Source organism: Carassius gibelio, chromosome A19, assembly GCF_023724105.1.
Source record: "Carassius gibelio isolate Cgi1373 ecotype wild population from Czech Republic chromosome A19, carGib1.2-hapl.c, whole genome shotgun sequence".
In the NCBI taxonomy this organism is placed as follows: Eukaryota; Metazoa; Chordata; class Actinopteri; order Cypriniformes; family Cyprinidae; genus Carassius; species Carassius gibelio.
Genome location: NC_068389.1, coordinates 23,609,958 through 23,622,549, shown reverse-complemented (window position 1 = coordinate 23,622,549; position 12,592 = coordinate 23,609,958). Strand labels below are relative to the sequence as shown.

The 12,592-nt window shown below is 33.9% G+C and overlaps 1 protein-coding gene across 4 annotated transcripts in view; it reads right to left on the bottom strand.

The window, feature by feature from the left end:
- LOC127935454 (trafficking protein particle complex subunit 9) overlaps window positions 1–12,592 on the bottom strand; it is a 181,469-nt gene that overhangs the window by 148,662 nt on the left and 20,215 nt on the right. For all 4 annotated transcript variants that reach the window (XM_052533331.1, XM_052533334.1, XM_052533330.1 and 1 more), the window contains 2 exons: window positions 4,060–4,186; window positions 469–614 (listed from right to left, as the gene is read on the bottom strand). In XM_052533331.1, coding sequence (XP_052389291.1) covers window positions 469–614; window positions 4,060–4,186 — 273 coding nt within the window. The remainder of the gene's footprint in view (window positions 1–468; window positions 615–4,059; window positions 4,187–12,592) is intronic.

Genomic DNA, 12,592 nt, shown 5'->3' with positions numbered 1-12,592 from the left:
ATACCATCACTGTACCAGCTAATCACCATGGTTTGAGTTTTTAAACAGTAAATGAACGACACTGCCATAGTATTTTAATGTGGCAAAGTGTTCTGCTATTTGCCTTAATAAGTCTATTAATAATAGAGCCTGTGTCGTGTGCTTAAGAGATCCAGAAAACACTTCAACTCCTTCCAGCCGCCTCCGGCTGCCAACAGGGATAGAGACAACGTAATGACAGCGCCTGTCATAAACATGAATCAAACAGACCACATGGAAACACAATGGTGTGTGTTTAGTTCAGAATCTTTTAAACAGTAATTAAGATCGCTACGAGAGCCGATCAGAGCAATACCGCCCCGCATAAACAGTGCGCGAGGTTAAAACTCAAAGATCATGCTAATATACCATAATTAAAGTTTCAGAGAAAACAATAACTCACACAGAGGAAGTGTAAGAGAGAAGTTTCTGAGAAGAAATGCTACTCACCGATCTTCTTCGAGCGCTCGTCTCCTCTGCTGTGCATCGTGATTGGAGAGTAGATAAATGGGCTGGCACTGGACATGCCCTGTCCCAGAAGGCCTTTCACCTTATGAGGACGCAGACTCACTGGCAGATTCAGCAGAGAAACGGATCTAAAAATCAATCAGAAAACAGAGAGTTAGGCCTGTTTCACATATTGAGTAAGCAGAAAGGACCTGGACGAAGTCTCTTTTGCTCTCCAAGCCTGAATTGATTTGATCATAAATACAGTAAAAACTGTAATATTGTGAAATATTGCTTCAATTTATAATATAGTTTTTATATAGAGAGATTAAAAATTGCAATTTACTCCTGTGAATTTTCAGCATCATTACACCAGTGTCACATGATTGTTCAGAAATCATTCTAATATGCTGCTTTGCTGAGTTGCAATGCTTCATATTTTTGTCAAAAACCATCATACACTCCTTTCAGGATTCTTTGACAGATACAGTTCAAAAGAACAACATTTATTTGAAACATGTTACGCATCCTTGCTGAATAAAAGTGTTATCTTACCGACTACAAACTTTTTAAAGGTACTGTAAAACTTATGAAGCAACATGATGAATTGCTATTAAGTCACTCATGTGGTCAATGCAAATAGTCATTTTTAGTCATCACTTAAAGATTATGCCATTCCAAACCTTTCTGACTTTCTTCTGCAGAACTAAAAAAGAAAATATTTTGGAAGGACAAGATGACAGAATGTTCATTAATGCTGGAAAGTTGACCTACTGTGCAAACCTTGAGTATTAAACTTCAGCACATAACTCTTCTCACAGCGCTTGTGCTACTGGACATGAATGATTCCTAAAATCAAGTGAGAGGTGTGCTGGTACCCCACTATGTGATCAGACTTATAAAATAGGCTAAAATAGGCTAAAAAGAAATTCCTATACTTAAGCAATATCTTCAGATCAGAACAGAAAAAAATCTATTTTGACTAAAACCAGTAAGCTACCAACCCCAAAAAACTTCCACAAAACCCAAGGAACCACCCCAGGCCCAGACCCTAAATAATTACCCAAAACACACTAACAACCAACCTAAAAACTTTAGTTACCACCCCGGACACCCGATCAACCATGCATAAATCCCTAGCAAACATCCTAGCAACAACCCCAAATGCTAGCAACCACCCTAACAACTACCACAAACACCCTAGCAACTACCCCAAACCCATGAACTGACTTTAACTGACAAATTGACGGTTTACTGTTGTCCTCCTGCATTATGGACACACACTAGCCTATTTTCTTGTTTGACACTGAAGCTGCTTTGACACAATCTGTAATGTATAAAGATATCACTATACAAATAAAGATGACTTGACTAGACTAAAAGCCCTAGTAACCACTCACAATGCCATAGAAACCACCCAGTCAGCTATATTTATTCATCAACAACACCTGGCAACCACCCCAAACAGCAACCACTATATATAATATAAGTTATATACAAGTAAGCATTAGAGAATAGAAAAAAATCAATACTGTGCTTTCTACAAAAATATACTGGCAAGTCTGTGTCTAAATCAAGCTCTCAAGCGTTGACAGGCTTTCAACACTCTTTAGTTCTGTTTCTACACTTCCTGTTCCCAGATATTCATAGAAAAGGACACGAGGAGTCAAAAAATAATAATTTCACTTGAATCTGAACAATGAACAACTCTGCTTTAGAGCTTAAATGTCTCATAACACTGTTGCCAGAGCAACAACATCTCCGACCAACAATCAGTGCAGTTTAACCCTTTAAAGGCCCGTTCACACCAAGCACGATAACTATAAAGATAACGATAAAGATATAGTTCTAAAAATCGTTCTCAATATTAAAGAATAGAGTCCACACTACAACTATAACGATAAAGGCATAGAGAAACGGTATCATTGGAATCATTTTCAGAATGATTTTTTTCCAGCTGATGAACAATATAAACATTGACATCCAATCAGAATCCATCCTAATGTAACGAGCTCGAGGATTTAAAGCGGGAGACACGCGTGCGCTCAGAATAAACAGACGATATCGTTTGCTGGTGTGGACGCTAATATCGTTATCTTTATAGTTATCATTCTTGGTGTGAATGGGGCTTTACGCGTACGATCATCTGCAGATTTGGTCTTATTTAGGGATATGTGCCTTTGTGCATACAGACATCTAAGTAGTGACTGTGTTTTTCAACATTAGTGTGCACCCTTTATTTACAGACAAAAGAAGGTCCAGGAAAAATCTGTAGATGGAAAAATCTCCATACAAGTTTCTTCTTTTTTCCTACTTGTTTGCACTTTTTGTAAAAAAAAAAAATAAAAAAAAAAAAAAAGGTTTTTAAGGTATCTAATATTTGGATACTTAATTTCCACGATCTAAAGTTTGTTTGTGTAGGCCTTCTTCATTTTATGCCAAAATCATGATGTAACAGCATAAAATGCGTCTTTAAAATGACAATAATATCGATTATCGCAATTATTTCTAGGGCAATATATCGCACAACAAAAGTTGTTATCCTGAAAGGCCTAATTGTGGCCGCGTTGTGTCACATGACAAGCATGACCCGTCGCCATGAAAACAATAAGGAAGTACATTCTAAAATAACGGTCGCCAAAAAAAAAAAACTCATGCTGGGTAATATTTTAAACTCGTGTGCGAAAGGGTTAATACTGACATTTACTCTTTCCTATAAGACAACAATCCCTAGAGCAAGACGGCAAGATTTCATTACAGAACTTGTCTATGTCTAAAATTCGCCCTCCATGTAAATTCAGGAAGGCAGGCAGCAAGCAAGATATTGCATGTTAGTGATATGTGAAGAGGGAGATAAATATCATGAGAAACGCTGCTTGTCTGAAGTTATATAATTAAATATCCCTTTAAGAATAAATGTAGGAAATTTAACAACTCAGAAAATAAAAAAACAGCTCTTTAGAGAGGAGCGTTAGAGGAATGGAGACTTCAATCAAGCGAAGCTGCTGGTGGGATTATGAAATACAACTGTTAAACACATTTATAGGCCTTTCTTTCCTACACACAAAGAACATCAGCAGCTTCCTTGGGACAGATGAAAGGATATGCGAAGTTATGCGTTTCCCATTAAAATATTTCATTTGGGGAGATTAAAACAAATGAAAACTGCATTTTTAATTTTCATACAGCTTTCTTGCGGCTCATAGGCCAACAAACTTCAAACATGTTTTAAACCATTCAGATGAGTCATTTTTCACACACTGAGCTGTGGAAATACACCATCAAAACCCTGCGAGTGGCCATTGAGATAAACATGTTCAAATAAACAATAAAACATTTAGTTTTTATGGAAAACAGACATATTAGACTATTTAGAAATTAAATGACAAGTACGAACTCATTATCATTTGACATTCCACATATGCAAATCATCTACTTCATATATAGAATCTTTAAAGGGACAGAAACAAAAATCAGCCTGTTTGAAACAAAAGATCAGAGTAGAAATAGAACATGGACACACAAAACTAAATAACCGGTATTACTTGTTTTGGTACAGGGATGTCAAGGGAAAACAACAAAAGGCCCTCTTACCTGACGATGGGCAGTTTGGTGAAAGGAACAGGAGGAAGTTTGAGTCCATCAGGGAGGCTGATCACCTCCATTCCACCTGGACACTTTGACGTATAGTTCTCCAAACTCTGGGTCACTTCTTTCTTCTCTGTGGAGAGAGAAGACATCATGCATTTTTAGGTTGTGTTGCAATAAAATTTAGTAAAAAAAAAAAAAGTAAACATGTAAAAGTAAACAATAAATAAATACAAATAACAGTATACAACTAAATAATATCATATATAAATACATTGTAAATTATTTTTATTTTTCTAAAAAGAAAAATGTAAAAATATAAGATAAAACAAAAAACAATAATTAAATTACAAATTAAATGGTAACAATTAAAATTATAAACTGTATGCACTAGTGTTGTCAAAAGACCCGGTACTTTGGTACCAAGTCGGTACTACAAAAATGAAAATGTGACTGTACCAGCTTTCTTTAAACACTGGTGGTACCGATGACCCGCTCAACCCGGTTCTTGACGCATACAACACTATGTTTTCCGTGAAGCAGAAAATGCGGACGGAATCTCAAAATCCAGTCATGAAAATGAAACTTACATTTTAATATGGACAGTATCGGAATTTGTCAAAGTTAGCATAAATTGATTAAATCAAATTTCCATATGGACCAGTATCTGTAAATGTTAAGCCGCAAAAGTTGGTTGAAATCTGAATCCTGCATGTTCTGCGCGTCTCTCTGTGAATGAATGAATGAATGAATGGCAGAGATGTGCGAGATTGTTTACTAAATAGACGGAAGCGTGTGACGCTTGCAGTCATTTCAGCATCAACAACATCATCAGAACTGTTCTGAGTCACTTCACAAGCATTTTACCATTTCATTTGAGTAAAACCAGTGTCAATTTAAAGGTATCCATGTCAACCCGTCAAAATAAGTTTATTTTTACATAAATGCATTGTGCTAGAAATAATACTATTATTTAGTAGAATGTATGTGATACTGCTACTACTGTTGAAAAAACTAATAAAACTTTTTAAAGAAATAAATCACAATATTTCTTCCATGTTTTAATTTAAATAGCAAATCCCCTTTATTTACCAAATAATTAAATGCGTTTAAATTTAATTAATGAAAAGACTATAAGTATAATAAAAATATTAAAAAAAAAATATTATTATTATAAATTATTATAAATATTATTATAAAGCCTCATAAATAATAATAGTTATTATTGTTTTTGTTATTATTCTTTTAAATATTGTATTATTAAAATAAAGGTTTATAAATAAAATGTCTTATAAAACAACTTACAATCAGTAAAATACTCTTGTAAACAATTGTACACAATCAAATGGATATGTTACTAAAATCTGATTGGTTGAGCTATAAAAACTAGCAAGAGCCAACACCACACCTCATATATCAGCAGATCATCAATGCATCAAATGTGCATCGAGAGCCCCAAGGGTGAAATTACCCACAATCCTCACTCACAGGTCTCTAGCCCAGAGCCAGATATAAATTTAACAAGGCAAATAATCGGAGCGTCCGTACATCATGAGGGGAGACGTGCATGGCTAACGATCGGTCTATTTTAAGCTCAGTTTCCACAGGTGAGCATCGTATTGACTTACTGCTCTGTCTATAAAAATGTTTACGGCCTCACTCTGCCATCAATTCACACCTCACAGCCTTTCCGATAAAAACCAATGATCCTGCTGCAGTTAGAATCCGATCCAAGCGCTCGGAAAGAATCCCTGCTGCACTGAACAACAGGCATGCAACGCATCAGAGACAGGATAAATATAATGGACCGCCGTATTGTTATCATGCATTATTAGATTTTTTAAAGTATATAAAATAATAAAAATAATAATAATGTATTCCTATTATTGCTATTATTATTATTATTAAATACTTAAAACATTAATATTATGCATTAATACAAATATATTGTTCATAACATTAAGTATTATTAATAATACAAAACGCTATTAATAATTTAATGTTATTAATATGATTGTTATTGCTATGTTTATTATTATTATTAATATTAACATTATAAAATAGAATGTTATTAATAAAATAAAAATGCATTTTCTAATATGAAATTATATAAAATAATAATAAAATAATTCCAAACAATAATCCAAATTTGAAATGTAATCATTACTATGATTTACATTTATAAAACTTTATAAATAATAAGAATACAAATGTAACGTTTTAAATATCATTATTATCATCATGATAAACAAAACGTTAATTGTTCCACAAACAAAAGGAATCCTGTGGGAATTGAAAGCTTATATAGTTGCTGGCAGATTGCTGTCCCCTGTGACAAACGGGAAGGTCTGACTAACTTATAGCTGCCATTAAAGATTTAACATGACCACAAGAAAGATCAGTCTCATCTATATTTCTCATTCCTCACACAGGGGTGTAACTGGCCCATGGTGAAGTGCCGTCTGAGAAGACAAGAAGGGGAAGGAGAGGATCAGAAGAGGTGTAATACACATCCTTCACAACTCATTCTCATGTTTAGGGAATAACAGATCAAAAATTCTCATTCTCTGTGATTTTAGGACATCGAATGAGGTTAGAGGTGGTCAGTTCATCTAAAGAATGAGTGTGATACAGCTAATGATATTGTTCCCTTTATATGCAAGAAAAACAAAATGGACATGTAACAAAAGCGCTGAAAAACACTTATCTCAAATAACAACAGGGAAAAACCACAACCAAACACTTAAGAGTCCATCTACTTGGAGAATTGTCAAACTGACTGCATCTATTTACAGAAACTAACTTCTGCTTTCAATTCATTGCGCCCACCATGATCTCATTTTCTCTATTTTGCATGCTTGAAAAGTCTAAAACCATTTCTAAAATAAAAGAAAATTCAGCCTTTTTTAGATTATTGTCATGACTGTCCGTTTTCATTTTTAACAATTTCTGCCGTTTCAAAAGTGGCCAATGCAGAAAGCAAAGGTTTCTTCTATCAGTGCTTCTTGGTTGATTAGATGATCTTGAGAGGACAAGAAAACTAGATTAAAAAGCCGTCAAACCAGTAAGAGCCAAAGTGATTCATATTCTTACTAATGGACAATAAAGTGTCTGAGCGATTGAGAGAAAGTCTGTAGGTGAATATGTTTCTCTTATTAAATGACAAGGGGGTCTGGCTACATAAAAAATCTCAAACCACACTAGTCTAAATAAACAATTTTCTAAATTTATATCGATCAAAAGGAGGAAATTGTCTGTTAAAGCCAATTTACTCTATAATTATTTTGCTCTTTTTTTGTGAAAATAAAAAAAAGATAGAAAACATAAGACATGAATCACATTTCTATCCCCACTATTCATTTATACAAATTATTTTAAAGTGTGCTTTCAGTTATCATATAATTATCATAGCACTAATTTCCGTGGTTCTCAGCATTCATCAAAAACATTACAACAAAAGGAACCCAACACATAAGGTACAGTATTCACAGCTTCTGATATGGCCTTTGCATGTGACTCCAATTAACAGGGTGAAAAAAAATGTTAATCGCTCACTGAGATTTTCTTGTACAACATCATCACTGGTAATCAAATGCTGTCTTCTGTGTGAAATGATTTATTTAGCAAAACCGTACTCACAACCCATTTTACTTCCATAATATATTTACAAGTAAAATGGATATTAACAGGCTTTTCAATGACCAATATGCATAATTACAAATATATTTATACATATTGACTTATTTATTTTATATATGAACATATATTCTACATATATTGTATGGAAAAAATAAATAATCTAATATATAGAAATAAATAAGTACATTATTTATTGAATAAATAAATTCACATAAATAAATAACCATAAAACTACACTCACAGCCTATTTTACTTCCATAATATACTTAAAAGTAAAATGGATATAAAAGTGTTTTATTTTTTTTGTTCAATGGCTGATATGCATAATCATAAATATATTTATGCATATTAACCTATATATTAAAAAAAAGATGTATACTACATATATTGTTTGGAAATTAATAAATAATATACTGTATGGAAATAAATACATTCAATTAAATAATTATAAATAAATAATTTTAAATATATTTATAAAATAAAATAAAAGCATCACCATTAAACTGTTTTTTTTTTACTTCCATGATATTTTTTACAAGTTAAAAAGGTATTTATTGGTTGTTCAATGGTATGGTTTAATATACACGTATCAAACTGTATATTTTATATGCAATATATAATACACATATTGCAAATAGATAAAGGGAAATAAAATAAATAAATAAATTACAAAAATAATTTTACAAAACATTTACTCAAAATTAATAATAAAAATATGCATTCTGAAACAACAATTTCTTCATTCTAGAGCGTTTTAACTAAAGTGTTTCTGATGGGTCAGGACAGAAGAGAAAAAAAAAATGTGTGTAATATGAAATGGCACAGACTCAACAAAAACTCCAAACATGACCGAGGGAGTAAAAAGCCTCCAGCTGTCAGAAGAGATGAACTCGAGTGCTCAGGTTGATGCGAGGACTGCTGACGGGATACAAGCAGAGATGACTGTCACATAAATTATGTATAATGTATAAACAGAGTGCTGAAGTCCACCGCAATGAATTTACCGACTGCAGATGAGTAACTAAACCCAACAAACACACAACAAGCTGACAAACGCATCACAGAGATAGAAATGCAGGCAACAAATAAAAAAGCATCGTCATTTGTGAGCCACCAAAGCTGAGAGGAGGTGGCCAACCGACTCAGAAAATTGCTGTTTACAGCAGTTCAGTGAGGAGGAATAGATTGGACATTACTTGGTCCATCACAAGGGTCCGCGGAAAGCCATCTGCATCTGTGGCTGCAAGAAGGAGGGGTTGTTGCTATGGAAACAATCAACATTCAGAAATGTGAAGGAAAAGTACAATTTATGAGACGTTTCATAACGTCTTCAGACAAAATGTTCAAACTGAACATAATTGCATGCCATCTGATCAGGGTATAATTACTGACTTTGCACGGCCTCTATAGAGACGACACGTGGGTCACTAACTTGATATACTGCAAACTTTCGAGTCAACTATCAAATAAAAGGGTTCAGCCCCTGAGGGAGAGACTTTATATGACAGACGCAGGGGTAAAGAAATGCATTTACACCAATATATTTACCTCTTAAAATATCATGAAAAAAAATGCTAATCTTTTTAAATGGGTGGTTATTCTTGTCAAGACAACTTTACTGTAAAAGAGTCAGTGTTGTTATCAGTAACTTAAGTATTAAAAAAGGTAATTAATTAATTTTTGTAAATAAAATAAAAATAAAACCTGAAATTAAGCTGATAAACAAAATCTAAATAAAGCTCAAATCGAAGAAATAAAATTAAAGCCATCAAGGCAACATTAAGATTAAGTACTAAAATGATTAAAACCCCAAAAAATAACTAAATATAAATATTTTTAAACAATTATAATAAAAATAGATGCAAAATTTTAAAGGAAATGTGAAATATAAAAATAAAACAAGGCTAAATGACAATTTGTGCTATAATAGTACAAAAAAACTAATCTAATAACACTGACAACAGCTCCAAAAAAAAATATAGTAAAGATTTCTAAATTTGTAAGAATATGCAGATTAGTTATTGTTGAAGGTGTTTGCCAAGGTATTGCAATGTGGTTGTTAATGAGTATTGGGTGCTTTTGAGCACATCACTACACAAAAATGTAATGCATTTAGTGCACTGCTATTTTGTTGCTATTCTGTTTGGCGTTGTTGCCGGGCATTGCCAACATCTTACAAATGGTTTTAGTACATTGCTATGCAGTTGTTAGTAATCCTAATAGTTGTGCCTGGCTTAGCAAAGAAAACAAGAAATATTCTGAACGCGTTCACCAGGAACATTGTCCCTAAAATCCATTTCAAATTGCTTGTCCGTGTTTCTGTCACAAATGTCTCTCTCTCCCAGTCTCCCCAAAGCCGCGCTTAATATTTCAGGGACAAGGGTGCTTTTAGCAAGGGCCTGAAAGTGAGAAAGAGGTTGTTTAGAGAGGCTCCGGGTCTGTGTGTGTGTTTATATGTTGGCCATCAGAGAGACCTAGTGAGTGTGTAGCTTGTGTGTGTGTTAGTAGGGATTGTGAAGGTTGTGAGTGTGTTCGTTTTAAAGCTGTATGTGAGTGAGATTAGCTCAGGGCCACAGAGACCTGAAGTTACATGTTTTTCCTTCAGGTCTAAAGGTTCTGAACACACTCTGATTCAAACAAAATCACAAACTTTAAGTCCATGTACCTGACTGTATATGAGTGAATATCTGAAAACATGTCCGGATAACATTAGATCACAATTAATATAATTCACATTTCCGAAATCAAAGTAGTCTCCTGCAGGTAAAGTCTCGTCAGGTCATGTAGACACATCCATTCACAAGATGTGCTACTAACTTCTTAATAAAACTAAATTAACACCACAGATATCAGAGTGGAGATGAAAATGAACTTCTGTGTTGCAATTTACACCTTTCATCTGGTGAGAATTTCTCAAGTGCATTCGCCATCGCTCTAAATTAAGCTCTTTATTTGGCATTCTTAATTTGTCTTCACAAACGTTTTCAAAAATAGCAGCCGATCACAGATCTCAAATAGCTGATTTCACACTGCTCCGTGCAGACAACACAACCCCTGCCGACATGTGAGCTCTGGCAAATGAAACTTGATAAAATACTAATTAGCCAACAACATCAGTTTCTTTTCCTTGCTGCTTCTCTGAGTCGGTTCTGCTTCTTCTAAGCTGTGTGATAAAAATGTTGTACACCCAGGTAAGGGACAGTTTGTTCTTCAAAACAACATGAAACTGCATTTGCAACACATTAATCTTGAGTAAATGGCACATATTTCTGACTGAAAACAAATATTCAAGAGGGGAATAATGTAGGACAGGACTTGTTTTTATCCACTGAAATTTGATTAGATATTAGTGATGACAGGCTTTGAGATTTTTCTAGTCCTCCACACTTACTTGATTATATCAGCACAAAAGTCAGTTACTGACTATGAAAACAAACACTTTTAACAACATATACTGCTGTTTCATTCACAATAACAGAGACCTTTATTAAGAAACCCCTTTATAATCTGATTTGCTTGACCAACAACAACTTTTTTGCTATTGTAGAAGTTATGGCTCTAAAAAGTTCCATTTATCTGAAACTTCACATGCAACTTTCAGAAAAATACAAATAAAAATTTAAATAACTAGAAGCAAAATCTAATATTTTTGCAGTCATAACTTTTAGATACACCATTGTGGTCGATAAGATTTTTTTTTTTAAATGTTTTTGAAATTAGTCTCTATTGTTCAACAAGGCTGTGTTTTTGATTAAATTTACTGTTTAAGTTTTCTGTTTTCATATATTACAAAATATATTTTATTTCTGTGATGCAATTTTCGGCACCATTACTCCAGTCTTCGGTGTCCTTCAGAAATCATACCAATATGCTGATTTGGTGCTCAGGAAACATTTTATTTTGCCGGCGCACTGGACATAGAGCAGCTGTTACTACACAGAGCGGTTGTTAACTGAGAAGATGCGCAAATAAACGCTGAAAATGAAGTGGATTTGCGCAGCTTCTCAGTTAACAACGGCTCTGTGTAGTAACAGCTGCTCTATGTGAAATCATGCACCTGAGGGAATTTACCACTGATTAGAGAACCGGCTTTACTGACGAAATGCGCATTAACGATCGGCCGATCGTGATCGGAGCACCCCTAGAAGTGTGTGTGTGTATCCCGCATGATCACGCGTTATCTGTGAGACGGTCGCTCTGTGTGAATTAAATTCTTTAAACTTTAAACTTGTGATTTCAAATAATGCTCTGCTTTATGCATTCGCCCGCTGTCATATTTATGTCATTTTCACTGTCTGACGTATTTAAAATGAGTGTTACCTTGGCTTTATTTGAAAAAATATGATTCCCATTGCACCCAAACTGCCCAGAATATTGAGTGCCCTGTTGGTTACAGTTTATTCCTTTCTAATTATATTTTTATTTTTTTAATAAAGTATGTTTATTTTACACATTTTTTTATCCATTGCCAAATGAGTTCAAATTTCTTAAATATTAATAATAAAAAAAAAATTATATATATATATATATATATATCAGCTGCTATCGGCCCCCCTGCTTTCCAAAATATCGGCATCGGCTATCAAAAAAAACTATATCGGTGGACCACTAGTTATTTATAACCTCATCTCTACATTTCTCTATTGTTTTCTCTTCCATCTAGATTCTAGAAGCATGTATCTGCCACGTCTGTAAATGTTTCTCCACCTCTTTTTTCTTTTCTCTTTTGATTACTTCATAACACAAGCATCCACCTGTTATCTGTAGGCAGAGCAATTGTTCATTACAAAGCCCTGCCTTGAATAAAACATATCCATCAATATCATTCTGTCAGGACTTGTAAAGACGGTACCCCTCAAGTGCTAATTTAAAAGAAGCTCTGCGAATCTCCTGTTCTGTT